Source organism: Chaetomium fimeti (assembly GCF_033439085.1).
Source record: "Chaetomium fimeti strain CBS 168.71 chromosome Unknown B0H64scaffold_3, whole genome shotgun sequence".
Taxonomy (NCBI): domain Eukaryota; kingdom Fungi; phylum Ascomycota; class Sordariomycetes; order Sordariales; family Chaetomiaceae; genus Chaetomium; species Chaetomium fimeti.
Window position 1 is genome coordinate 1,502,417 of NW_026944331.1, and position 24,337 is coordinate 1,526,753.

At 57.2% G+C, this 24,337-nt stretch overlaps 9 protein-coding genes across 9 annotated transcripts; 3 read left to right on the forward strand and 6 right to left on the reverse strand.

Moving 5' to 3' along the window:
* Nucleotides 1-99: 99 nt before the first annotated feature.
* B0H64DRAFT_356846 (uncharacterized protein) lies at nt 100-4,636 on the forward strand. The gene is made up of 3 exons (XM_062801607.1): nt 100-3,882; nt 3,962-4,371; nt 4,435-4,636. The coding sequence occupies exons 1-3, from the start codon at nt 439-441 to the stop codon at nt 4,547-4,549; spliced, it is 3,969 nt and encodes a 1,322-aa protein (XP_062660561.1). The 5' UTR covers nt 100-438; the 3' UTR covers nt 4,550-4,636.
* On the reverse strand, nt 4,637-5,459 carry B0H64DRAFT_391090 (uncharacterized protein). The gene has a single exon (XM_062803455.1). It carries the CDS (start codon nt 5,361-5,363, stop codon nt 4,755-4,757), a length of 609 nt encoding a protein of 202 aa, XP_062660562.1. The 5' UTR covers nt 5,364-5,459; the 3' UTR covers nt 4,637-4,754.
* A 972-nt stretch (nt 5,460-6,431) lies between these two features.
* On the reverse strand, nt 6,432-7,958 carry B0H64DRAFT_391092 (Sucrase/ferredoxin-like-domain-containing protein). Its single transcript, XM_062803456.1, has 2 exons — nt 7,438-7,958; nt 6,432-7,349 (listed from the first exon to the last, which is right to left on the reverse strand). Exons 1-2 carry the CDS (start codon nt 7,774-7,776, stop codon nt 6,627-6,629), a joined length of 1,062 nt encoding a protein of 353 aa, XP_062660563.1. The 5' UTR covers nt 7,777-7,958; the 3' UTR covers nt 6,432-6,626.
* A 62-nt stretch (nt 7,959-8,020) lies between these two features.
* B0H64DRAFT_456875 (S-adenosyl-L-methionine-dependent methyltransferase) lies at nt 8,021-9,701 on the forward strand. The gene is made up of 2 exons (XM_062807357.1): nt 8,021-8,539; nt 8,621-9,701. The coding sequence occupies exons 1-2, from the start codon at nt 8,259-8,261 to the stop codon at nt 9,411-9,413; spliced, it is 1,074 nt and encodes a 357-aa protein (XP_062660564.1). The 5' UTR covers nt 8,021-8,258; the 3' UTR covers nt 9,414-9,701.
* A 1,313-nt stretch (nt 9,702-11,014) lies between these two features.
* Nucleotides 11,015-12,006, reverse strand: B0H64DRAFT_116636 (uncharacterized protein). The gene is made up of 2 exons (XM_062797874.1): nt 11,958-12,006; nt 11,015-11,893 (listed from the first exon to the last, which is right to left on the reverse strand). Exon 2 carries the CDS (start codon nt 11,649-11,651, stop codon nt 11,052-11,054), a length of 600 nt encoding a protein of 199 aa, XP_062660565.1. The 5' UTR covers nt 11,652-11,893; nt 11,958-12,006; the 3' UTR covers nt 11,015-11,051.
* A 1,900-nt stretch (nt 12,007-13,906) lies between these two features.
* Nucleotides 13,907-15,609, reverse strand: B0H64DRAFT_116642 (uncharacterized protein). Its single transcript, XM_062797875.1, has 3 exons — nt 14,661-15,609; nt 14,327-14,584; nt 13,907-14,268 (listed from the first exon to the last, which is right to left on the reverse strand). Exons 1-3 carry the CDS (start codon nt 15,469-15,471, stop codon nt 14,183-14,185), a joined length of 1,155 nt encoding a protein of 384 aa, XP_062660566.1. The 5' UTR covers nt 15,472-15,609; the 3' UTR covers nt 13,907-14,182.
* B0H64DRAFT_116686 (uncharacterized protein) lies at nt 15,610-17,324 on the reverse strand. Its single transcript, XM_062797876.1, has 2 exons — nt 16,851-17,324; nt 15,610-16,322 (listed from the first exon to the last, which is right to left on the reverse strand). Exons 1-2 carry the CDS (start codon nt 17,231-17,233, stop codon nt 15,749-15,751), a joined length of 957 nt encoding a protein of 318 aa, XP_062660567.1. The 5' UTR covers nt 17,234-17,324; the 3' UTR covers nt 15,610-15,748.
* Nucleotides 17,325-20,908: 3,584 nt separating this feature from the next.
* Nucleotides 20,909-22,229, reverse strand: B0H64DRAFT_356854 (ribosomal protein S5 domain 2-type protein). Its single transcript, XM_062801608.1, has 2 exons — nt 21,252-22,229; nt 20,909-21,187 (listed from the first exon to the last, which is right to left on the reverse strand). The coding sequence occupies exons 1-2, from the start codon at nt 22,129-22,131 to the stop codon at nt 21,096-21,098; spliced, it is 972 nt and encodes a 323-aa protein (XP_062660568.1). The 5' UTR covers nt 22,132-22,229; the 3' UTR covers nt 20,909-21,095.
* A 124-nt stretch (nt 22,230-22,353) lies between these two features.
* On the forward strand, nt 22,354-24,334 carry B0H64DRAFT_391116 (uncharacterized protein). Its single transcript, XM_062803457.1, has 4 exons — nt 22,354-22,500; nt 22,595-22,781; nt 23,039-23,087; nt 23,142-24,334. The coding sequence occupies exons 1-4, from the start codon at nt 22,471-22,473 to the stop codon at nt 24,103-24,105; spliced, it is 1,230 nt and encodes a 409-aa protein (XP_062660569.1). The 5' UTR covers nt 22,354-22,470; the 3' UTR covers nt 24,106-24,334.
* The last annotated feature ends 3 nt before the right edge of the window (nt 24,335-24,337 follow it).

Genomic DNA, 24,337 nt, shown 5'->3' on the forward strand with positions numbered 1-24,337 from the left:
GCATGGCATTTGGACAAAGACCCCTGTCATGCCACCCGACATGCGATCTTTTGGGGGGGCCGCGCAGCAGTCGTCGTAACCGTTAGGTACAGAATAGTTGTCACAGCAGGTTTGACGGCTAAGTTGTCTTCAAGTGCTCAACCTCTGGTGCCTGTAACATCTTCTATGCATTCCCAGCTATGGCATGAAGCTGTATCTTCCCAATAGCTAATCTAGGTTCGAAAAGTATTTTCAGTCTTTTTTTCTTTCTCTTTACACAGTACTTTTCCGAACGGCATCCACAGCCAACACACCCCGGCGACTTTTTGTGATGTGCACGACGTGATCCGAGACACTGCGAAACTGGCCAGAAAGGGCGCAGAGTAAAGAGCGCATTCGTGTCCGAAGAGGAGGATCGCGTTTGTTGCTGCATTCTCCGAGGCCCTTGGCCGATGCGGAATGCCTCCCTCAACATCCTATCCCCCAGCGAAGCCGCCAGACTCGCCCGTTGACGACTCCGACTCCGATCTCGACATCGATCTCGAAGAGCTTGACCCCCAGCCCGATTCCGGAATCGAGCAATCAAGGAGGAGGAGCCTGCTGGGACAGGCGCGCGAGACGACCGAACAACAACGAACACCCAGAATCGCTCTGCGCACGCTTCGAATGGGCGGGCTACGACGAGGCGCCAAACGCAATGGGTACGGCGAGCTAGGGCGCGGACATGACGGGGGTGACGAGGACGCTCAAGGGCTATTAAGAGACGGAGATGGGGGCGATCGACGGTATTCCGATGCGAGTGCGGCCGGGGGGGACGATGCGCCGCTGCTCAGCGAGCATGGCCAGGGTCAGGACTCGGGCAAACGGCGAGCGTCGTTCACCCGCGACGGATTGCGCAGATTCGGCCTTAGGCTCCCTAGTTTCATGTCGGGCGCGGCTACACAACGTAGTAACTCGGGAGAGGAGCTCGACAAGGAGGAGGACGACCCGTCGTCGTCGAGGCTGGTGGCTGTCGGCTCGTTCCAGTCGACCCGCTTCCCGCCAAACATCATCTCCAACGCCAAGTACACAGCCTGGAGCTTCCTACCCATCACTCTCTACAACGAGTTCTCCTTCTTTTTCAACATGTACTTCCTGCTGGTGGCCGCCTCGCAGGCCATCCCCGCGCTACGAATCGGCTACCTCTCGACGTACATCGCACCGCTGGCATTCGTGCTGGTCATCACGCTCAGCAAGGAGGCTTACGACGACATCGAACGACGAAGGAGGGACAACGAGGCGAATTCCGAGGAATATACGGTTCTGCAGTTCGACGAACCCGGGAAGGCGGGGAGTGCCCGGGCGGCAAGGAAGAGGAAGTCCACGCACGTACAAAAAGGGCCCAAGCGTCATGTCTCGGAGAGGGACAGGCTCTCGGACATACAGGAGGAGGAGGAACAGACGGAGGGAGACGGGGCGAGAAAGCCACCGTCATGCGTTGTCTCAGAAGTCAGCAAAAAGTCGCGTGATCTCAAGGTTGGCGATGTTCTCAAGCTCAGCAAGGGGCATCGCGTGCCCTCCGACGTCATTATCCTGAAATGTCTGTCAAACGACCCGGCTGCGCAGAAAAACGAAGACGAGGGAACGGCCCCTCAGGAAGAGTCATTGCTACTGGACGATGCGGACGACGCTGGGGAGGGCAGCTCAGGGGTCGAGCCTGCTGGTGAGGAAGCCTCGGGGGCTGCGGAAGGCGGCTCGAATGGGGAAACCTTCATCAGAACAGATCAGCTCGATGGCGAAACCGATTGGAAGCTACGGTTAGCATCTCCGTTATCACAGAACTTGCCCACTGAGGAGTTGGTCCGTCTCCGAGTCACCGGGGGGAAACCCGACAAGAAGGTCAACGAATTCATTGGTTCTCTAGAACTAGTACCTTCACGGCAGGACGCCATGAGTACCACCGCCTTCTCACAGGACGAGGCTGGTGGTTTTAAGGCGGCACCCCTGTCTATCGACAATACCGCATGGGCAAATACCGTCATTGCTTCGCATGCCACGACTCTCGCGGTGATTGCATACACCGGGCCGCAGACTCGCTCTGCGCTCTCCACCGCCCCCTCTCGGTCCAAGACTGGTCTCTTGGAGTACGAGATTAACTCGCTGACAAAAATTCTCTGCTTTCTCACGCTCGCGCTTTCCATCATCCTCGTTGCGCTGGAGGGGTTCAGCGACACTAAAGGGAACATCTGGTACGTCAAAATCATGAGATTCCTGGTCCTGTTTTCGACCATTGTACCCATCAGTCTGCGGGTAAATCTCGACATGGGAAAGAGCGTCTACTCCTGGTTTATCCAGCGGGATCCGGGCATCCCTGGCGCGGTAGTGAGGACGAGCACCATCCCAGAGGATTTGGGGCGGATAGAGTACCTGCTCAGCGACAAGACGGGAACCTTGACCCAGAACGAAATGGAAATGAAAAAGATCCACGTCGGTACTGTATCATACGCCAACGACGCCATGGACGAGGTTTCGGCCTACGTGCGGCAAGGCCTTCACCTCCCTCCTTCGAGCGGGAACTCGGCACTCGTAACCCCGTCGACATCCCTCTCATCGGCCGCGAATGTCGGCGCGACGAGGACACGCCGAGAAATTGGGTCTCGTGTCCGTGACGTCGTACTTGCCCTCGCGCTCTGTCACAATGTGACGCCAACCACCGAAGAGGACGAAGATGGCCGACTCGTAAATTCATACCAAGCTAGCTCACCAGACGAAATTGCCATTGTCCGCTGGACCGAGTCGATCGGCCTGCGTCTTGCGTCCCGTGACCGCAAGAGCATGGTTCTCGAGTCCACTGAGACGGGCCGGGCCATCGTCAAGGCCCGCATTCTGGACATTTTCCCTTTCACGTCGGAAGGCAAGCGCATGGGTATCATTGTACAGTTCTACGAGAAGCTGCAGCCCGGCGTCCCTAGATTGGGGTCCGGTGAGATCTGGTTCTACCAGAAAGGCGCCGACACCGTCATGGGCTCCATCGTCGCGGCGAATGACTGGCTCGATGAGGAGACGGCAAACATGGCGCGCGAGGGCCTCCGGACGCTTGTTGTCGGGAGAAAGCGGTTGTCAACCGCCGAGTACCAGGAGTTCACAGCCAAGTATCAGGAAGCATCTTTGGCCATCACCAGCCGTGATGCCGGGATGCAGGCCGTCGTGTCCCGGTATCTTGAGCACGACCTGGAGCTGCTCGGCGTGACCGGCGTCGAGGACAAATTACAAAAGGACGTCAAGCCGTCGCTCGAGCTCCTTCGCAACGCCGGCATCAAGATCTGGATGTTGACAGGCGACAAGGTGGAGACGGCACGCTGCGTCGCCGTCAGCTCCAAGCTGGTCGCCCGAGGGCAGTACATCCACACGGTGGCCAAGCTCCGCCGGAAAGACGCCGCGCAGGAGAACCTCGACCTCCTCCGCAGCAAGACCGACTCCTGCCTCCTCATCGACGGCGAGAGCCTCAGCATGTACCTCACGCACTACCGCACCGAGTTCATCTCGGTCGCGGTCCTCCTCCCCACCGTCGTCGCCTGCCGGTGCTCGCCGACGCAAAAAGCCGAGGTGGCCAAGCTCATCAAGGAGTACACCAAGAAGCGCGTGTGCTGCATCGGCGACGGCGGGAACGACGTCTCCATGATCCAGGCGGCCGACGTCGGCGTGGGTATCGTGGGCAAGGAAGGCCGCCAGGCTAGTCTAGCGGCCGACTTTTCGATCGAGCACTTCTTCCACCTGACCAAGCTGCTGGTCTGGCACGGCCGCAACAGCTACAAGCGCAGCGCGAAACTGGCGCAGTTCGTCATCCACCGTGGCTTGATCATTGCCGTCTGCCAGACCATGTACAGCATCGCGCTCAATTTCGAGCCCGAGGGTCTCTACAAGGTACGTTTTTTCCCCATCTCTCCCGCCCCGTTTCGGTTCCACCTTTAATCCACGGACGCCTACTAACACACTCGCACAGGACTGGCTCATGGTGGGCTACGCAACCGTATACACCGCGATGCCGGTCCTCTCGCTCGTGCTCGACAAGGACGTGGACGAGGAGCTCGCCAACCTGTACCCGGAGCTGTACAAGGAGCTGACGTCGGGCCGATCGCTGTCGTACCGCACCTTCTTCGTCTGGGTCTTCGTGTCGGTCTACCAGGGCTGCCTCATCCAGGGCCTGTCGCAGGTGCTGACCGAGGTCGACGGCCCCCGCATGGTCGCCGTCAGCTACTCGGTGCTGGTCCTGAACGAGCTGCTCATGGTCGCCATCGAGATCACTACGTGGCATTGGGTTATGGTGGTGTCGATTGTTGGGACGTTCGTCATGTTTGTGGGGTCGGTTCCGTTTTTGGGCGGGTATTTCGATTTGGGGTTTGTGTTGACTTTGTGAGTGACCCCTTTTGTTTACTTTGTCATCAGTTTGAGATGGGTTTGGCTAACTCGTGATAGGGGATTTTACTGGCGGGTTGCTGCTATCGGGGCCATGTCTTTGATTCCCACGTATGCGGCCAAGATTATACAGCGGACCATGAAGCCACCTTCGTACCGCAAGGTCCAGGGGTAGTTAAGGGTTGGGTGGGACGAGAGCATCGTTGTGGCGTTGGCGGCCGTAGAATTAGCACGGGAATGAAACATCAACATTTGATCTAACCCTTGTCTGTGTCCGTGACGAACGGCACTCAACCCATATTTACAACGGGTGCCCCTCTACTCTACCTCTATATGACTCTTCGCTTTCTATAACCAACCAACTCGCCCATTCTCAGCCATTACATCTTCAGAACGAGCCAATCCTCTCCGAGGCTCCGGTTCTGCTTTTTCAAGTCGCCGATGACTCCCTTCACCGGCCCCTGCATCTCCTTCCCGCCACCCCATACCTTGGCACCGGTGAAATGTTTGACGAACCCCTCAGGCCCGGAGATCATGAGCAGGTTCTTCCCACCGCGGACGGGGTTGCCATCAGTATCCTTGCACTGGCACGGTTTGCTGTCAGCGCCAGCGTGGGGATCATGTTCATCAGAGACAACCAGCTCCTTGGGTGAGTGATAAGAGCAGGTATCGGAGTTAACCGTGGCAACCGGCTGCGATACCGCGTTGCTCTTCTGGCTCGTGCCGGCGGTCGGCCACAATCCCCAAGCCTGCTGGCCTTGGACCGGGGCTGGAGCGAGTGCGGATGGTGACGGTGTGGGCTGCGTTACCCTCGCGATGGCCCCAGCGTCGATGAAGGTCCCCTCCCCATCCACCGTGCAGGAATATTTGAACCTCTCCCCATACTTTTTCCGGAAATCCTCCAGCAGCGCAACCATGGCCCCCCGCTGCTCCCCGCCCTCGCATCCAACGCAATCCTCCCTCCGCCGGTTCGCCCACACGACCTCCATCTCTACTCGGGGGTTATCCAGCAGCGCCTTCGCAGCCTGCAGCGCAGGCGAAATGCCCGTCCCGCCAGCCAAAAACACCACCTTCTTCTTCTCTCCCAACAAGTCTCCTCCCTCTACGTCCCCACGACCTTCCATCCCCACCCGCGCCCTCAAATCAAACCCCAACTTCGGCCCCCTCAACTCCACCTCATCCCCAACCCTCAACCTTGCGAGATAGTTCGACACCTCGCCGCGGTCCAACCTCCGAACATACAACCTCAGCTTTCCCCCCTCCGCATCCCCACCCTCACCCCCATCCAGCACCGGCAGCGGCGTATACTCCCTCGCGACCATCAACTCCGGCTGCTTGACCTCCACCGCCCACAACCCCGCCTCCCAGCCCCTCCTAATCTCCGCCACCGTCCTGCGCACCGCCTTCTCCTCCCCACCATTACCACCACCAATACCACCACCACCACTTAGCGTAGCCGCAGCGGGCTCGACGGTCAGCACGAAGGCCGACGGCGAGACGTCCTCGCGCGCGGTGACGGTGAAGGGCGCAAAGGTCTCGGTGTTGAGCGGGCGGGCCGCGTTGGTGTATTTGGTGATGGTCGGGGTGAAGACGGTGACGAGGGCGAGGAGGAGGAGGAGTTCGTTGCGCCAGCGGATTTTGGAGCGTTTTTTGGGTGGTTGTTGTTGTTGTTGTTGAGTGTTTGGGGGGGGTGGGTTTTGAGGTTGGGGTTTAGGTTGGTGTTTGGGTTGGGGTGGTGGTGCTGCTGCCGCCGTTGCTGGGGGAGGGGGTTGGGTTTTGGCGATTCTGATCGGGGGTGGTCTGCGGTTGGGGGAGGGGGTGATGTGGAAGGCGCGGTGTTGTTGAAAATGTTGTTGGAGAGTGAGATAAGTTGGAAATGGCGTGGGACATAGTAATGAGGTTATCCCGGGGTTGAGGAACCTTGCAGCCCTCGCCGGTGACCGGGCGTGAAGATGAAGAATGGTTCGTCTCATTTTAGTCTTGTGGTTAATCTCTGGGCTTGAGTGCCGGCCTCCCAATGTTTACACACATGGCATATTGAAGTGAGAAAGAGGAAAGACGGCTTAAATTGGTTGGTTGATTTGGCGATGAGCCAAGTATGCTAGTTATGCATTTAACTAATATTTCGCCCCGTCAATGGCAGACGCCAAGGCCCATATCAAACACTCGGTTAGCCAATATTCGGTGCGAGGAAGGCGTTGCTCTTCTACTCTATCCACACAGTATAGTCTAGCCTCAATCATATGGTCTAGCTATAACCTCAAGATCTGCCCGTCCTGCTTGATCCCTCCTCTAAACAACTCCTCAATGACCCTCCCTTTCAAGATGGTCTCCCCCACGATCCCCTCGACATGCTGAGGCTCAACCCTCCCATACCATATCCCATGCCCCGCCAAAGGATGGACTTCCCCATCCTCGGTCCTCAAAGTCGGAGGCAGATACACAATCACATTCCCCGCAAACTTATGCCCGCCAATATGGCTAATCAACCCAACCCGCGCCGCCGTCCGCCGACCCGAGCTCTCCCCCTCCACCGGCAGCCCCTCCCCTTCCCCTTCCACCTCCACCGCCCCCCTCAGCACCTCCACCCCCCGTTCAGGCAACCTCTTCTCAAACTCCCCCCTCAGCAACGGGCCATACAGCCCACAGCGCAGATCCCTCCCACCATGACCACAAACGAGCACCACCACCTCGCGCACGTCGCGCACGCCCCACAGCAGGTCACGGTGGGCGGGCTTGCGCAGCAGGCGGTCGCGGTGGATCGGCGACAGGCCGTCGTGCATCGGGTGCAGGCGCTCGGGCTGCAGGTAGCCGCGCACCAGCGCCTCGACGCTCTCGAAGGACACCCGCGGCAGGAACGGCACGTACTTGAACTGCGGGAGGAGGTAGGCGGAGCTGGTCTGCAGCTCCGGTCGCTGTTTGGGGGGCGGGGTGGAGGGGAAGGAGGAGGCGAGCGTGGAGATGTTGTGGAAGGGCTGTGTGTCGGGGTGGTGGGTAACAGGTGGTTAGTTATATGGGTGGATCGGTTGACGACGGCGTGGAGAGAGAGAGGGGATGGCTTACATCGCTGAACTTGCCCTTGGGTCCGATCAGCTCGCGCAAGTCGGCCACCAGGTTATCGCCCGCGTTGTCCTCCTCGATGCGCGATGGCCAGTCGTCTTTGCCGGTGCAGACTAGGACATGTTGTGCGTAGTTGGAGATCAGGCCGTTGAGTGATGCTTTGCGGTCGATCGTAAAATCCTCCGGGAGCTCCGGAGACGGCGCGCATGGACAGGTCGGGGCCGGGCAGGTCGGCGTTGTCGGGAAGGGCGGAGGGCTCTTGGTTGCCAGTGGCCGTGCGGCCGTGAATGCCGATCGAATACGGGGAGTCTTCGCTCTCGAGAGTATTCGATGTATTGTCATGGTGGGCGGAAATGTGTGGGAGGTTTTGGTTTGCAGAACCGGAGAGATGGTTGACGATCCATGTTGTAGGTTGGTTGAGAATCCCAATCTTGCACAGAAACGTGATGTCGGCGATCGGTTGATGGCGGGTTTAAATCCGAGCGTGTTGATATGCAGCAATCGAAGAGCGATACTGAACTCGCTAAGTCAATATCCCATGGTTTTCTGAACCCAGCGAGGGTATTGAACCCGATACATCTCTGAGAAAATGAGGCGGGGGACCAGGAGGAACGGTCCCAAGCCCCTCTCTTAATTATAGTTAGAATTAATTCACCCCTCTCATCTATTCCGGTACGATTACAGCTTCCATGTTTATGTCCGTCCTTTCTTCACGTCTCACCTCTCACCTTTCAAGTTTTAATCTCAACCCTCCTCACCACTAATCACTACCTAGTATCTCCAGACTCCTAATCTCATAATAAATCCATACTAGATCCTAGAAAATGCCCCGACTTGCGCCATCCCTCTTCTGGAGGGCCAGGCGCGAGATATCACCCATGGCTGCCCAGTTGCTCCCAGCCTGCCGGGACCTCGAGTCCGCCGCCAACGAGCTGCGCTGGATTAGAGAGTACGTCCAAGATACCAAATCACCAATTCCGGACGAACTGCGTATTTGGAGGCTAGTAGAAAAGCGGGCAAAGGGCATCCCGCTACAGTATGTGCTCGGAACACAGCCGTTTGGCAATCTCGAGATCAAGTGCCGACCAGGCGTGCTCATCCCAAGGTATGCTTTCCCCAAAAGGGGGCAAAGGGGGCAATCCCTCTCCCCTCCCCGGCCATCGAGCATGCTAACCAACCCTCGCAGACCCGAGACAGAGGCCTACACCCTCCACCTCGCCACCCTCCTCTCCCAGTCCCACCCACCACCACCATCCCTCACCATCGTAGACCTCTGCACCGGCACCGGCTGCATCCCCCTCCTCCTCCTGCACTCCATCCAAGCCGCCCTCCCCCGCACCACCGCCATCACCATCCACGGCGTCGACATCTCCCCGCGCGCCATCGCCCTCGCCCGCGCAAACCACGCCCACAACCCCCCTCCCTCCCCCTTCCTCCCCCACCACACCCTCACCTTCCACCAATACGACATCTTCTCCCCCACCCACGACCCCAACTCCCCACCCGACAAACCGCACCCCACAGTCGACCTCCTCGTCTGCAACCCCCCCTACATCTCCCCGCGCGACTTCGCCCGCGCCACCGCCCGCGCCGTGCGCAACCACGAGCCGCGCCGCGCCCTCGTCCCGGCGCCCCCGCAGCAGCAGCAGCAGCAGCAGCGCGCCGACCGCTATGCGGCGTGGTGCCGCCGGCCCGAGGACGTCTTCTACGCGCGCCTGCTGGAGATCGCGGCGTACGCGCGGCCCCGGCGGGTGCTGATGGAGGTTGGGGGGTGGGAGCAGGCGGTGAGGGTTGTGGGGTTGGTGTTTGGGAAACAGGGTGAGGGTGGTTTTGGTGTGGGGGGGTATGAGGTGGAGGTTTGGCGGGATGAGCCCGCGGCTGGGGATAGGGGGGAGAGGGTTGAGGTTGCGGGGCGGGAGGTGGTTGTGAGAGGGGTCGGGAGGGGGAGGGCGGTTTATTTGAAGTTGGCGGAGGACTGATCAGTCTATCAATCTAGCGACTTGATGTGTGTGTATGTGTGGTGGGTTTGTGTAATAGGTACATACCAGGCGGTTGGGAGGGGTGTTGAGCGGCGTCCTGCATCCGCCCTCACCATCGCCAGGCTCGGAGGAGTTCCTCCTCCGTCGCGGGATGGTCGCCACGACCCTGTTCTTTGGAACCTCGGATTCGACGTCTGTCCTTTCACGTCGTAATGTATATCATTGGGGCCCGAGGAATCCGATACCATTCTAAATGTAAATCAAAGACTAGTTCCCCTGCCATTTCATGTACTCCGGTAGGGCTGGCATCCGTGACAAAACTAGCAACGCCTCTGCCGGCATTAATATTGTTTTCACTCTCGAAGTTGGCCATTCCTCGGGAAAGGTATATATCATTACGACTACACTTCTATGGAGACTTTGTGTCTCCGGCATCTCAGTATTTCAACCCCATTTGTATTTTCCTCGCTTTAGTCACCTCCGCGTCTTGATATGTTGAACATATATTATCTTCTCATGCTTTCTTCTTTCTTTCCATCCCGCCTGTGCGGTTTCTTTTTTATCTTCTCATGCTTTCTTCCTTCTTTTCATCCCGCCTGTGTGGTTTCTTTTTATATTCTCTTGCCTTCCTCCTTCTTTTCATCCCGCCTGTGTGGTTTCTTTTTATCTTCTCGTCTTTCACGAATGCGCTTCGTATCAAAAACAAGACATGATAGCCTGTGCCCCTGACTTACGCACCCGACCACACATGGGTAAGGATGAATTAGAATAAGCTAAAGAGAATAGGGAGGCTTCACAGGAAGAGTTGTAGGAAACCTATCACGATGATGGTACGAGACATAAAGGGAGAGCGCAAGGGGGTGTCCGGGGAGAGGATTAAAATGGGAGTTATTCAAACATGTAAACAACGAGTAGTAGAAGAAGTACAGGCAACGATATTGAGTTTGGGAATGAGATGTACGGCAAACACAGAAGCCTCTAGTTTTCAATAGCGCCCCTAAAACACAACGGACACTCTGGGGAACGAAACGCTCATTGATAATGCTCTATTTAACCCCTTGTATGCATTTTATGTAGATTAATCATACCCGAACAGATTTATGCCATGGTCGAGACTCGGCAAAAACGAGAATATATCGAACAACTCAACCATCCGCTGCACTATCAATCAATCCCTCCCCTTTCGCCGGGCTGCGCTCAGCATTGTTTCTCCCGAGTAAACATCTCCGCCCTGTCCATGCTGTCAATTCCATTCACGAGCCGGCTCACCCGACTAAAGCCAGGGTGCGTGTTTGTGCAGGGCGTAATATGTCAGCCTCGGTGTGCCCGTGCAGGAAGGCGGCTTGAAGCCACCTCAGCTAGCGCGGCCACACATACACAGACCGGGCGCGATGCGAGGCGCCGAATCTGGCAGATGCGGACGCAAGGCGGGCCGCCCGAGATCTGGCCACCTGCAGCAGCAGCAGCAGCGGCGGCGGCTTGGATGATGAATGGTTGCAGATGCACGGCTGCAACGCAGACAGCCTCAAAAATGAAGGCAGGGCATTCCTCCGTACGTACCTAGCATACGACATTCATACCACCCCCGCCTTGCCTTGCTGTCTCACGTTGCCCCAAGCGACCTGCGGCCGCCCTAATTCATCTTGTGGATATTACTGTCGTTTCGTTCACGGTCGGGAAATCCGGGGTAGTGAACCCGGTCTCGGTATCCGTATGCACATAGTTGTGGTTGTTTGTACATGTACATGGCAAACGGCAAAAAGCAAAAGCCAATCGGCGATTCCACTTGATAAGGACCCCGAGGTCCAGCCCCAGCTGGACAGGGTGTTCGTGGAAGTGAGGCTCTGGATCGACAGTGCAGCCGCAGTCGCTTCCAAGGTTTTGCGGTGGGCGGCTGGCGTGATGTCTCCCTGTGGACAAAAAAACCGATACACCAAAACCAACTTTCAGTGGGCCCACCTGCAAGTCCCCTTCACGAACACACCAGTCCCAAACAAGCTGTGGCAAGACCACTTGAAAACATAAATAAACGATACTCTGGAAATAAATAGAGCAACCGTCAGAGATTCTATTGCACTTCTTTCTGCTGAATTTGGGTTTGATTTGGCCGAGAAGGATCGCACTAAGATAGCTCTCGGTACTTTTGGTGTATCGGTTTTTTTGGACAGAGCGAGGATGTGACAGGGGGGATGGAGGACCCCTGTTTGTTCGAACCTCTCCGAATCGGGTGGGGCGCATGATCCATGGGCCCGGGTCTGGGTTCTGCCGAGACCAAGTGGCAGATCTGATCTCGTTGGGCACGCGGCCGTCGCTCTTGGCGCGTCTTTAGCGAATCTCTCAATCTTCACTTCGCTCGAGGAGGAAGTCGAGGCCGTCGAGGTGCCCGACCGCGGCAACGAGGTTCGAAATTGCGCATGGAAAAAGGGATGGTTAGGATCTTCGGTCGAGAGGAGGGCTGTGGCCGTTCGCCCGGGGTCGCCCTATTTCGGAAACCCACAACCGTTATTATCTCGTGAACTCGATCGGCAATACCGAAAACCACACCTTTCCCCGGTTTCTGTCTCGGCCCTCCAGCTGCAACGAGCAATGTACATACAAGTAAGGCGTCAGTCAGTCCAGGGATCCCACCACAAACGGAGATACGTAGTTAAGGCGGCGTGGCACGGCAGTCCGCACGGCCGAAAAAAAAAAGGGAAAACAGCCGATGTGTGTTTTTTGCCGTTGGGGGAACGGAGGTGTGTCTCCTCTCTGTACTTCGTAGGGTACAAATCGAGAGGTATCCGTGTTGTTTCAGCGCCGTGGTTGGTTCGCATACCCACGGGATAGTGCGCGCCGGCTTGTGGATTGTGGTGCGGTCTCAGACTCGACAGTGACAAGAATCAAGTCAAAGCTGTGTCTTGCAGCACAACCACCCACAAACCCACCGCGGCCATCCCACACTCGGCGTTGCCTGCATGCAGGGTCCAAACCCGGAAGGGACCACCTCAAAACCCGTGGTCCAATTGCGTTCGAGACATCTGAGTCTGATCGGATGCGGGGGAGTGGACGTAGTGTAACGGCGAGAAGTTAGCGGGGATGACGCAGATGTCTCAGAAACGGGGTTCATGGCCAAGTCAGTTGAGTGAGAGCCTCGGCCGGTCAACAAAACTGTTGCGAGGTCGCCGACATGCGGTGAGTTGCGAGGAGCAGGGAAGAAAGAGGAAAAGGGCGATTTCGAGCCTTTATTGGCTGCGAAGCCACTGGAGCGCGGTCCCAGCAGACTGGGTGCTGTTGTTAGCGCGGTCCTTGAACGTCGATCTGCGCCCCCGATTGGCTGATTAGTCGTTGGCACCGCCGATTTGCCCAGCCAAACCGAAAAAAACTCGTGCCTTCCGGCATCTCTCATCGGCCGACCACAATTCCGAAGTCGCATGGGAGATGTCGCAACATGCGTGCATGCTCAGCTGGGATAACGCCAAGTCTCCCGCGAAAGAGTGCGTCTCCTCAGCTGCCCGTGTCGAAGCGTTGCCACCGCCCGTTGACGGAGACGATTTCGTTGGCCAAATATGGACCCCTTATTGACGGATTGATGACAATTACATTGTTTGTTTGCCCAATTGACCCAAAGTCCCTCTTTGACTCTATCTTAGCCGACGGAAAGAACGGGATGTCGTTCAGCTGGGATGAACAGTGAAGAGGCAGGTATCCGCGAGTGTGTACTGTGTACAGAATAGCTGTCATGTCATTCCCTAGTTATCTTTTGAACGGATACTGCCGCAATCTGCACTCTGCATTGCATCCGCCCTTCCACACGCCCTCAATGCCGCCCGAGTGACCCCAATCTGCCCCCGCCCGCGCCTCCCCTCTCTCGCTCATCTCGCATGACCCGAGTTGAACATCAGCGTACTTTTGCATATTTCGGAAACGCAGCACTTTACCACCTATAGGTACTACAGTCTATGCATAAAGGGGGGAACTACGTACAGCGCACCCACGAAGCGAAACAGTCAGCCCAGCCGACCCCTTTCCTCCTTTTGCTTTTCCGATTCAAGACCATGCCGTGTAGCCATCCTGTCTGTCTCCAGTCTTGTCACTCCGTGCCATCTCCTTCGTGTACAACATGGTCCGGTCATGCGCCTATCCTTCTGCCCACAAGTCCCCGCCGAGTTCCGTGAGGGTCGCCAATCGGATCTGTGCTGTGGTATACCCCGATTTTCCTCCTCCCTGTGAATCAGCATCGTGAGACGCCGTCCGTCCACTCATCCCTTGTCCCCCCTTCCCGAGCAGAGCAAAAACAGGTACACCGAAACGCCAGAACCAGCAGAAGGAGCAGCATCACCAGCCGCCCAAGGGTTAGTGGACGCTGCCCTCCCGAAAACAAAAAACCGCCACCCCTTTCATCGGAGACGCCGTAGAGCAAGCCTTCTATTCCCCCTTGTCATACGCTCCAGCCCAAAGTAGGAAAGTCTCGCCTGCAAGAACAGGTGTGTGAGCGGGAAGAATGCCCCCCCGTGACCCCCCCACCCCCCTGTGTGATGTCTTACACCAAAAACACCTCGGCCAACTCCAAATCCAAGGACCTCGACGAGGCACGAAGGCAGCGGTCCGACTCCGTATTGGAGCATATAATCCATGACATGTTGTTGACAGGTTGTGGAAACAAGAATGTGAATGAGCGAAAACAAACCGAAAAAAAGGGGATACACGGGTCTCAGGTTAAACTGGAACGTCGGGCAAGCCAAAGAGGACTGGCTAGATTATACAGTCCCATTGTGTGTGCCTCGCGCGCATCAGCGACGACGGTTATCGGAGCTCCCCTCGCCGCCGCTACCGGATGTGTTGGTAGATTCATAGAGATCCAAACATTCCTCCAGGACTGCCACCGCCTTTGTTAGTAATTCTCACGCGAGCCATTAGGTGATGCAATAACCTACTCTCGATGATCCGCTCTTCCCAGACCCCGTATTGGTAGTCGACCAGGCCGTGTCTCTCGATGCTGTCACAGTGCTTAACCAGCTCCTTCCCCATCTTCCGGAGGCCCTCCGCAGTGACCAGGCTTTGTGGTCGCTGCGGTTGCTGCTCCGACTCCATCATCTCCTTCTGGCGCTGGAACATGGCCAGCCAGGCATGGTTGAAGTCGTTCCACATTTTGATCCTTTCGCTGTGCAGATTCTGGTCGTCAGAAGTGAGACCTAGAACGGAGAAGGTTTATCAGTCTGTGCTCCAACCACCTGTTCGCAGAAGGGCGGCAGCGCCTCGTAAACATACCCAATTCCACCACATGTGTCAAGAGCCACTGGGAAATCTGAAGGAGCGTCTCGCTGGCCGGCGCGAGAACGCCGCTTTGTATGTTCCGAAAGATTTCCTTCAGCGCCGTCTGGTAATGGGCATACGACACCTCGGGAGCCGAACCGGCAGCGTATTCCTCCTCCATTCTCACGTCGGTAGTAGGAGTCGTTTGCGCGGCCATCCCTCCAATCGTAGCTATGCTGCCGGTGGAATAGCCGTGCATGCCCGGCTGCTGATATACCTGGGGCGTGCTCGAAGACCCCGTCTGCGCCTGCAGGCTGGATGTGGCCGCGGCGTTGGTTGGCTCGTTTGGAAAGTAGGCGCCCGTGACATCCGTCGCCATCATCGGGAGTCCTGCAGCCTGCCGTGAGGAAAACTGTTGACCCGCATCGTACACGGCAGTGGCCTGTGGCCCTCCCGTTTGCTGCACGTTGTACATCATTCCCGGCGTGTACGTGCCGCCAAAACTTTGGCTCTGCCGCGAATCCGGCTGCCCGTAGTCGGTTGTCGACTGGTGGTAGCTCATTCCGCTCTGAGGCATCGCCGCTGCCGGGAAGCCCGTCGTCGACGCATCTTGATAGTATCCGCTGTAGCCGGTCGAACCGCCTATCCCCCGAGATGGCCCTGACGGTGATGTGCCGAGGGGGCCCGTTCTGAACCTATCACCCTGGGCCCCCGAAAAGGGCCGCCGTGGCTGCGGGTGCTCATGGAGCGATGGGTTGTGCCGTGAACTGGAAGCGGGATAGATGGGCGGTTCGTTCTGCCTCCGCTGGCCCCTGTTGTCGTCCATTACCCCCAAATCCGAGAACTAGCACCCAAGCAACCGAAAACACCCAGTCCGCCCAGTATCCCGCTACAAGTGGAGCAAGTCTGCGATACCGAAACCGGATTTCTCGGCGATCTGGTCACGAAATGGACAGCCCCTGAAGCTTCTTGATGTCGATAAATTCGCGAACAAGTACTCGATGCGTTGCGTGGTTGCCAAATTTGCGCGAGAGCTGAGTGGGGGTCCGCTCTAAAATGGTCAAGGCGAAAAGACAGCGGGTGTCGGGGGAGGGGAAACGTCGTTACGGGAGGCGAACTGTCGTCGCGGGAGGCGAAACGTCGTCGCAGAGCTCTCCTGGCACGCACGCCCGATTATCTTGTGTCTGGTGTATGCGATGTCTGTAGTCGCAGACCGCCGCGTTGGAGGGTTGCTGTTGGCCTTCAACGTCGTCTTGGTTCCGTGCGTGCTTTTTCTCAAAGTTGATGACTGGTGCAGAACTGACGGATGGGTCTAACTCCCAAGGATACCGCGTGCTAGGAGATCTGGACTTGCGACTCAAAAGTGGGGATGACGAAACTTTGACCAAGGTCGAGAGGGACTTGACCGCGAGTCGCCGATTAGGGTTGTGTGGCAGAGACCAGGATGGACGACTTCGCTCAACCACGCGAGCGGGGATCATACACCCAGGCGTGAAAGGCGCGGAAGGTCCAAGAACTCGAACAGACCTTCCACTTGGACCAGCTGGCGCCTTCCGCTCTGACCAACAGGTCGGTGCGGCTGTTCCGTGAAGCCCCAAGGAGCGGAAGCTGTGCTGGTGGGTATGATTCGGGTTGCACTTTGGCGCATACCAGCCCTCCGCCGATGCGTACAAGTCTCTGTCCGGAGAGAGAGCAGTGAGCGCTGGAGCCTCTGTCCGCTTGGGGCTGGCGATAGAAAGAGTTTTTGGAGAAACGGGATTGTCGAAGACAGGGGACCGCCGTCTTCGTTGAGCGGGCCGGGACCAGGTTGCTGCTCACTTACACAAATATATCGCGAGCGGCGATCCCTCACCCTCACCCAACGGATACTGACCTCGGCGGCAGCTATGTTCGCAGCCACCTCCGTCTCGTCTGGGCGGGCAGTTTGGAAACCAGGACGGCGAAGAAGAAGAGCTGGTGTTTTTCAAGAGGGAGACAGAGACGCACGTCTCGACCAGGTATCCTGGACAACAAGGGTCGAAATGCTCGTGCAAGACACAACGCAGGTTGGCAAACGTGGGAAGGGGGAAGGATGCAGCTGGGGAAGATGCTGTACATGAAGACTACCAATGGGGAATGGCATCTCGATTAGTTCTCTGGGGTCGATCCGGAGGACGCTCGCGCTGCTCCACAGGGCCGACCATTTTAGTTGTCGCAGTTACGTACCTGAGGGACTGCTTGGCTTCGACATGGGAGAGGTGTGTGTGTTGAAGGGGTGTCTCGAGATGGCATTCAAGGATTCTCAAGCCGCGAACAGGGCCGAGATCTACAGCGACACACCCCCCCACCAAGAAGGACGCCATGCGCCCACAGAACCGGATCGCTGACTGATGAGAGGGGCGGGTGGATCTGCGACCGGGAGGCTTGCCGAATTGACGTGTCTCTGCAGAGCGCGCAGAAGCCGGGTAGCGTTTGGTAAAGACGGTAATCTCGACGCCCGGTATTATTAGAGAAAAGATGCTTTTTCTTCCTTTACGGTGTTTGGGAGGCCGGTGCGGGACCAATGCCGTGAGGAAATCGCCGTCACAGACAAGCTTCGGGGACCGCATCACCGATTGCGAGTGCCGGAATCGAAGGAAAGCAACATGATAAAACCAAGGGTTATGGCCATGTGCACTCCTGGAACGCCGGTGACGATTCCAGGAAGGAGGGGCGAGATTGTTTGCGAGACACGCGCCCAAACGGCCGGGGTGCCTCCTGTTGTCTATCTCAGACTCTGACAGGACCGTGTTTAGATGCTCGGATCAATCAGAACGAGGCAGCCCCAGCCATGCCGGCGAATAACTATGGCGGCACCTCCCGAATTATGACGCTCTGACTTCGCTGGGGGGGGGGGCTTGGCTGCTGTTCTCCGCAGTTCCAGGTTGTTGTATGCAATCAGTGTCGGACGTGAATCGGTTGGTTGCAGGCCCGCATGATCGGGCTGGGCTCCGGTGTGCGTGTCTCGTGGCTCGTGGCTCGTGGCGGGATACCAGTTAGGTGATGGACAAGGGTTTTTGCTGCAGTGAGAATTGAAGATAGAAATGGGTCCATTGCCCGCGGGTGGCCGGCCATCGCCGAGACAGGGCATCCACCAAGAACCTGAATGGAAGGCACAGTTTGCTAGTGTGTTTCCGCATGCGAAGAAACGAAGGTTAAATCCACAAACGAAGTAGCAGCGCACCATACCACCAGGCAGCCAACGATCCGAGCGTGCTTGCTTCCCCAGATGCGCATTGAAAAGCGACAACTTTGAGAATGGCGGACTCTTGGTTCTGGCGTTAGGCGGCCTGCTTTGCACCCATCTTACGGTACTCATTCGATAGGATAGGTCATGGGCCCTCTGCCGGAATTCATCGGCGTCTTCCGCACCCCCCAATACACAGTATGCAGCTCCTCGACCGAGACAGATGCCCCTTGCAGACCCGGGTCAAGTACCACACTCCCCACAGGCTCTGGCTCACGGGCCGACCGGAGGGTTCTCGCCACCCGGGCGTTGTGCCGCTGCTCGTATCTCAATGATGTTTGAGACCGTCATGGCGATGATCCCGGACCCCCAGGCATTTGCACCACCACATTCTACACAGTACTGTGTAGGAAGGTGTGGAGGTACTTCGTAGGTGCAAGGCGCTGTGACGATAACCGGGCACCAGGCGGCTTGCTGCTCACACTTGAAAGTGGGCGAGGATGAGGGAATTGGCGGCATGTTTATGCCTTGGCTGCAGCGATTTTCAGGTCCGAATTGCTTTTTCTCGTTAGCTGCTTCTCTCCCAGTGCATGGCAGATGCCTGGCCAAACTGCTAATTTTGTTCCATGCAGGGCTTCGGTGCAGAAAGAAGTCACCTCCGTTGCTTGGTCGAACCCGCCGAGGTACTGGTACCGCCACCGCTGTGGGTGGGAAGGAGGGTCGTCCAACATCCTAGATCCTTGTCGTCGAAGAGGTTGAGTTTGCTAGGATGAGGCGTCGAGGTGTGTCGTCGAAACAGATGCCCAGGACTCGATGCACCATGGTCGATCGCGTCCGTGCGAGTGGGTTGCGTCGCAATCTGACCGGGATCAAGGCCCGGTTTCATGAGCCCCAGCATCCACGAATCAGAGACGACGTCGAGCCAGCTTCTGGAACCATTTGCCGAGGGCCGTTGACACGCATGAGAGGATGACATTAGCCGGAAGCAAGTACATGTACGTCAACCCTCGCGCCAGCAGCCATCTTCATGGGGCCCGCGGACTCGTGCTTTCTGGTGCGGATATGCCTCACGCCAGACCCGAAGCTCGCCTCCGTCGTGGACCGAAGAGAACGGGCTGCGAGGGGCTTGTCTTGGGAACGCAGGAACCTACCCGCTCACCCGTGTGGGCGACATTGAAATGCGACGTCCTCGGCAAAGTCTCAGAGCTCACGGTCTGCTTTGACTCGATCATCGCTTGGCGGAAGGATCCAGGTGTTTGTTCCGGGTGCACCTCGACCCGGAGATGCTATCCGTCGAAACTGCGGCATGATGTCTGCTGCAACGCGCCCGGACCGATTGCCCGGATCTTGACGACCTTGGGCTGCTTCGCATCGAAACACGTTCACGGGATCGCCCCGCAGCTGCACGTTGCCGTCAGGTCTTTTACTGTATGGCTGAAGCTAAATCGACCGGGAGATGGAGTACATATGTACATACACTGCTGCGTAGATCTCAGCCCTGAAGAAGCGACGATTGGGTGGTGCTGCGTAGGCCATGGTCGATCATTTGATGTGAGGCGACGACAGGGCGGTTTGCTTGGCAACGTTTAAATCCAACCTCCCTCTCGCCCATGGCAAGTGCACGAACCTGGTGCGGTATCATGCTCGTTCCTGAGACAGACTGCTTACCCTAAGCGATGCCAGTAACCGAAGCTTATGACCGCTGGGCTATAGCCAACATCGGTTTCTGGTACCAGCAAGGCATCTAGACGACTGGAATGCCATGAACCTGGGATGTCGGGCTGGTAGGGCTGCCAGACCTGCCGTGTGCATGTGCGGGCGGGGTCGGGTTGTCGCGTGTGTGCATGCTTGGTGGTACTCTGTAGACGACCTTCATGCCTGGAGTGGCGATCGCGCGCCGTCAGCTCCCCACCACAGGTGTTGCTATATCAAGCCTGTTGCCACCCAGCATAATGTGCTTCCGGCGGGTAGTCCCGCCCGTGTGACGGCGCAGCAGCCTAGCCGCAGTCGTCCCTGCATCAGCTTTTTCTTGGTAGAGCCCGATCATCCGATGCCCCTAGACCATGTCTGAGGCGCAAACGTCGCTTGGAAGAACCAGCTTGACTACCTATAAGTAACAGGCAGTGCGTCGAGGGTGACAGCGGGGGTTGGTATAAAATGAACACCTATCAACTGCTTCAAAACAGGAAACCCAAGCTATCGTTAACGCAATAGATGATCTGCCGTGTCTATTCTAAATTAGTAGTCCTATTATGGTCTCCTTCTCCTTCGCTCACGGGCATGGTTCACGTTTTGAATCGCGCCTTCGAGGGGAGAGTCAAAAAACCCCCTCCCCCACCCCACGAAGTACGCATGAGGTAGGGGAAATACTAACTGATGCTTGAGTAAGAGTAGACCTAATCCGCAGACAGAGAGAGGGCCTAACGCCACATCCTTCTCACAAGGGGCTGTGAGAGCACATCATACCACAGACGATTGCCCTCAACGTTACAACTCCTTTAGGCCACGTTCAACCTCTCTCTTTTCTCAGTTCTCGTTGGATAGCCTCTGGCTCCCATACTCTTGAATGGAGGTTGATCTTGATCCAGAGCCGCTCATAATAACGCCGCTTCCGTTTCCATCCCCCGTGCCGGTTCCATGGGCCAGGTAGCCGCCGGATCCTACTAGGGCCTTGACTAACACTTGCTATCCCATCCCTCAGGTGCGGTAGTCAGCAGTCGCAGCTGCCGCTGCCGTTGCTGCTCGTTCCCGGGAGCGGGAGAGGGGCAGCGAATAGAGGGGAAAGAGGGATAAGAGGGTTGGCAATATGCAGCGGGAAGGGGACGCTGGTGTGTCGGTGGTTTTCAGAGAACGTTTTGAGGTCCCGATTGCGGTCAGCAATCTCCAGTAAATGCGTCACAACTGACTCGCCTCTCATAAACTGTACCACCACATGCTGAGCTGCGGTTGATAAACGGCGTGAAGACCCAGACATTAGTGAAAGCGCACCCCATTACCGTAAAGGACGTGGCACGTCATGCCCGCGTTCGTGGGGCCATGGCGGAGTAGCAGATAGATCGGTTGACATGTACCCCATCCGGTGACGCAGATCTGAAACACTCCATGTCTTGTATTGTACAGTTATCCGTGGTACAGTTGTTACAAAGATAAAGCTTACAGAGGGATAAGCATAAACGCAGCCTCCAAGCGCATGGGGATAGTTGACCACGCAGACCCAAAGTACACAACGACCCGCCCAGCCAAAACTATCTCTTGACCCATGTAAATCCCTTTCTCGCCTTGACCCGGCCGTGCTTCTTTCTCTCCACTCTCCTCGGGTCGCGAGTGACGCAGCCGGCTGGAAACCATGGGTTAGCAAAGTTCTAAACACGGTTGACGGTTAGAAAAAGTTTATCACTCACCTCTCCGTAGCGCAGGCTTCAACGCAGGCTCGTGAGCCAGTAGGGCCTTCGCAATGGCTAACGTGAGCGCTTCCGCCTGCCCGGTGGTGCCGCCCCCCTCAACACGCGCCCACACATTGTACTTGTCGATCCGATCTGTCGAATGCAAAGCCCAAACGGCGCTCTCCCTATCATGGACCCGCCCAAAATAATCCGGGAGCGTCTTGCCGTTGACTAGCACCTGGCCATCGCCCTCGACAACGAACGCCCTGGCGATTGAGGACTTTCTCTTGCCGACCCCGAGGGCTCGCCCAAACTTGTCGATGGGTATCGGGTTTGTCACGTTGAGGAAGGCTTGCACATCCCGCTTGAAGTCTTGCAGCGCGCTCTTCACCGCGTCCGGCTTCAGCTCGGGGTGGATCTGGTGTAGCCGCTTGACGATGGTAAGGCACTTGACGTAATCCGTTGCCTTTACGGGCTCACCAAACGACTGTCTCAGGTCTGCCAAAGTCTTCCAGGCGATACGTTCGGCGTCGGCGGCGGGGATCAACGGGAGGTTGCTGTACGCCCTGAACAGCTTCTCGAGGGTGAGGTAGCGGTCATTGAATGACGGAGTGCGCGAGAAATAGGAGGGCGATACAGGCACCGGTCGAGCATAGTTAGCAAGAGCGAATTTCCTGGCGAATGACCCGAAGTCGAATTCAGGGGCGGCGGTAATGTCGTTGTTCCTATTATCCCGTCTCCCGTTGTACTGGCTCGCCATGCACCTTCGGTGTACGATCGCTGGGGTCAGTTGCAGCGACTGGAATTGTTGCTCGAGTGGTTGCCGTTGCCCGCCATTTGGGCGAGTAGAAACGCCGCGCAGGGCAGAGGTGAGCCCTTGTCGTGAAGAGGATGCCATCGTTCCGCGCGGACGTCCACCGTCTTTTATCGGCGGTCGCGCCAGGAGAGTCCCGTCGTTCGGCCGAGATCGTTGGGGGGGTTTTGGCGGGCTGCGGCTCTCGGCGGAACATTTTCGCAGCAATTTTTCCAGACACGGCACGGAGCTCGAGCCCGGACCAGATTGCGGCCTGGTCTCACACCTCAGCCGCCCACCAGTCAGGACGCGTGAAGCTTGACCCCACCTGAACTACCCCGCCACATAAATTTTCTTGTGAATCCCCTTTTCGCTCATCGACAGCTTTCTTTGCCCGACTCCCTTCCCCTCGACCATCAGCCTCCTGTCAACTCACAAGCAAAGATGGCGTTCGGACAGCTCTACACCTACGCGGTATGTCTCACGATGCTCTAGGATGGCGCCAAATATTTAATTGGCGTCGTTTTTCTAGTTGCGCGCGCGTTGCTGACTTCTCTGCGCGACACAGGGCAACCCCCGCTCGACGGGCATTCGCGCCGTCGCGAAGGCCAACAACCTCGAGCTCCAGGAGGTCGACACCGACACCACCAAGCCGAGCGCCGAGTTCCTCAGGCTCAACCCCCTTCACAAGGTCCCGACTTTCGTCGGCGCTGATGGTTTTGTCCTCACCGAGTGCATCGCCATCGCTGTGTACGGTATGTGGCATTTTTCTTCTCTGCTACGCGCTGGGCTGCCCCTCATGCCCCTCTGCCCCGCTTCCCCCCAGGTGGCGGCACCTTGATTGCCCAGGTGCTTCCCCTCCGACAATGATGACCGAGACATTCTCAATAACAGTTATCCCTATCTGAAAACAACGGTGTTGACTTAGTTCTAACTTCTGATTGTCCTTTTTTCTCCGCTTGGATTGTTACCGCATGCATGTTTCTTGACCAAAATGCTGACAACCATTCAGTCACCTCCCAGAACGAGAAGACCACCCTCCTCGGCAAGACCAAGCAGGAGTAAGTCCAACCTTGACCGGTTCCGAGCCCGCGGGTCGCTAATGGTGCTGGTAGCTATGCCTCGATCCTGAGGTGGATGTCGTTCTTCAACAGCGAGGTGCTGCCCAAGCTCGGCGGTTGGTTCCGCCCCCTCCTGGGCAAGGACCCGTACAACAAGAAGGCCGTTGAGGAGTCGCAGAAGGGTGCCCTCTCTGTCATCTCGGTCGTCGAGGCCCACCTCCGCGACAACACCTACCTCGTTGGTGAGCGCATCACGCTGGCTGACGTGTTCGCCGCCGGCCTGATCTCGCGTGGCTTCGAGTACTTCTTCGACAAGGAGTGGCGCCAGAAGAACCCCAACGTCTCGCGTTGGTACGAGACGGTCTACAAGCAGCCCATCTACTCGGCTGTTGTCCCCGAGCTTTCTCTTCTCGATACCCCCAAGTTGACCAACGTCGCCCCCAAGAAGCCTGAGCAGGCCAAGCCGGCCCCCAAGCCGGCTGCCGCCGTGGCCAAGCCCCAGGATGAGGAGGAGCCGGCCCCGGCCCCCAAGCCCAAGCACCCCCTTGATCTTCTTCCCCGGGCTTCCCTTCCCCTTGACGAGTGGAAGCGCCAGTACTCTAACAAGGAGACCCCTGATGCCATGAAGTGGTTCTGGGAGAATGTCAACTTCGAAGAGTACTCGATCTGGAAGTGTACCTACAAGTACAACGATGAGCTCACCTTGACATTCATGTCGAGCAACCTCATCGGCGGCTTCAACACCCGCCTTGAGGCTTCTCGCAAGTACGTCTTCGGCTGCGCGTCGGTGTACGGCGTCAACAGTGACTCGGTCATTGAGGGTGCCTTCGTCATCCGCGGCCAGGAGTTCGAGCCCGTCTTTGACGTCGCTCCCGACTATGAGAGCTACGAGTTCACCAAGCTCGACCCCTCCAAGCCCGAGGACCGTGAGTTCGTCGAGCTCCAGTGGACGTGGGAGAAGCCGGTTGTTGTCAACGGCAAGGAGTACCCCCATGCCGCCGGCAAGGTCTTCAAATAAATCAAAAAAAGCGAAGCGCATGACAGGCCAGACGTGGCGGTGTGCTAGACTATGGGACATGACATGACTGATGAACGGGAATGGACGGGGAATCGGGAGGCATATGGGCCCGCTGGGTGGTTCATTGTGCTTTGATATCACCAGTAGTCAAGTCGAGCATGACTCGACGAAATAGACACTAGCTACCGCGTCTGCGGGCTTGTTGCTCAATGAGAACCAATGATCATGATAT

Bases quoted from the DNA above. Each gene is read 5' to 3' on its own strand.
- B0H64DRAFT_356846 (XM_062801607.1), top strand. From the start codon at position 439: ATGCCTCCCTCAACATCCTATCCCCCAGCGAAGCCGCCAGACTCGCCC. The intron at 3,883-3,961 runs GTACGTTTTTTC...ACACTCGCACAG, and splicing joins AGCCCGAGGGTCTCTACAAG to GACTGGCTCATGGTGGGCTA. The intron at 4,372-4,434 runs GTGAGTGACCCC...AACTCGTGATAG, and splicing joins TTGGGGTTTGTGTTGACTTT to GGGATTTTACTGGCGGGTTG.
- B0H64DRAFT_391090 (XM_062803455.1), bottom strand. From the start codon at position 5,363: ATGGAGGTCGTGTGGGCGAACCGGCGGAGGGAGGATTGCGTTGGATGC.
- B0H64DRAFT_391092 (XM_062803456.1), bottom strand. From the start codon at position 7,776: ATGACAATACATCGAATACTCTCGAGAGCGAAGACTCCCCGTATTCGA. The intron at 7,350-7,437 runs GTAAGCCATCCC...CCCGACACACAG, and splicing joins CCAAGGGCAAGTTCAGCGAT to CCCTTCCACAACATCTCCAC.
- B0H64DRAFT_456875 (XM_062807357.1), top strand. From the start codon at position 8,259: ATGCCCCGACTTGCGCCATCCCTCTTCTGGAGGGCCAGGCGCGAGATA. The intron at 8,540-8,620 runs GTATGCTTTCCC...CAACCCTCGCAG, and splicing joins CCAGGCGTGCTCATCCCAAG to ACCCGAGACAGAGGCCTACA.
- B0H64DRAFT_116636 (XM_062797874.1), bottom strand. From the start codon at position 11,651: ATGCGCCCCACCCGATTCGGAGAGGTTCGAACAAACAGGGGTCCTCCA.
- B0H64DRAFT_116642 (XM_062797875.1), bottom strand. From the start codon at position 15,471: ATGGACGACAACAGGGGCCAGCGGAGGCAGAACGAACCGCCCATCTAT. The intron at 14,585-14,660 runs GTATGTTTACGA...TCTCCGTTCTAG, and splicing joins GACACATGTGGTGGAATTGG to GTCTCACTTCTGACGACCAG. The intron at 14,269-14,326 runs GTAGGTTATTGC...AGGCGGTGGCAG, and splicing joins GGAAGAGCGGATCATCGAGA to TCCTGGAGGAATGTTTGGAT.
- B0H64DRAFT_116686 (XM_062797876.1), bottom strand. From the start codon at position 17,233: ATGCGGTCCCCGAAGCTTGTCTGTGACGGCGATTTCCTCACGGCATTG. The intron at 16,323-16,850 runs GTACGTAACTGC...CTCTCCGGACAG, and splicing joins GAAGCCAAGCAGTCCCTCAG to AGACTTGTACGCATCGGCGG.
- B0H64DRAFT_356854 (XM_062801608.1), bottom strand. From the start codon at position 22,131: ATGGCATCCTCTTCACGACAAGGGCTCACCTCTGCCCTGCGCGGCGTT. The intron at 21,188-21,251 runs GTGAGTGATAAA...CATGGTTTCCAG, and splicing joins GAAGCCTGCGCTACGGAGAG to CCGGCTGCGTCACTCGCGAC.
- B0H64DRAFT_391116 (XM_062803457.1), top strand. From the start codon at position 22,471: ATGGCGTTCGGACAGCTCTACACCTACGCG. The intron at 22,782-23,038 runs GTATGTGGCATT...ACAACCATTCAG, and splicing joins CATCGCCATCGCTGTGTACG to TCACCTCCCAGAACGAGAAG. The intron at 23,088-23,141 runs GTAAGTCCAACC...TGGTGCTGGTAG, and splicing joins CTCGGCAAGACCAAGCAGGA to CTATGCCTCGATCCTGAGGT.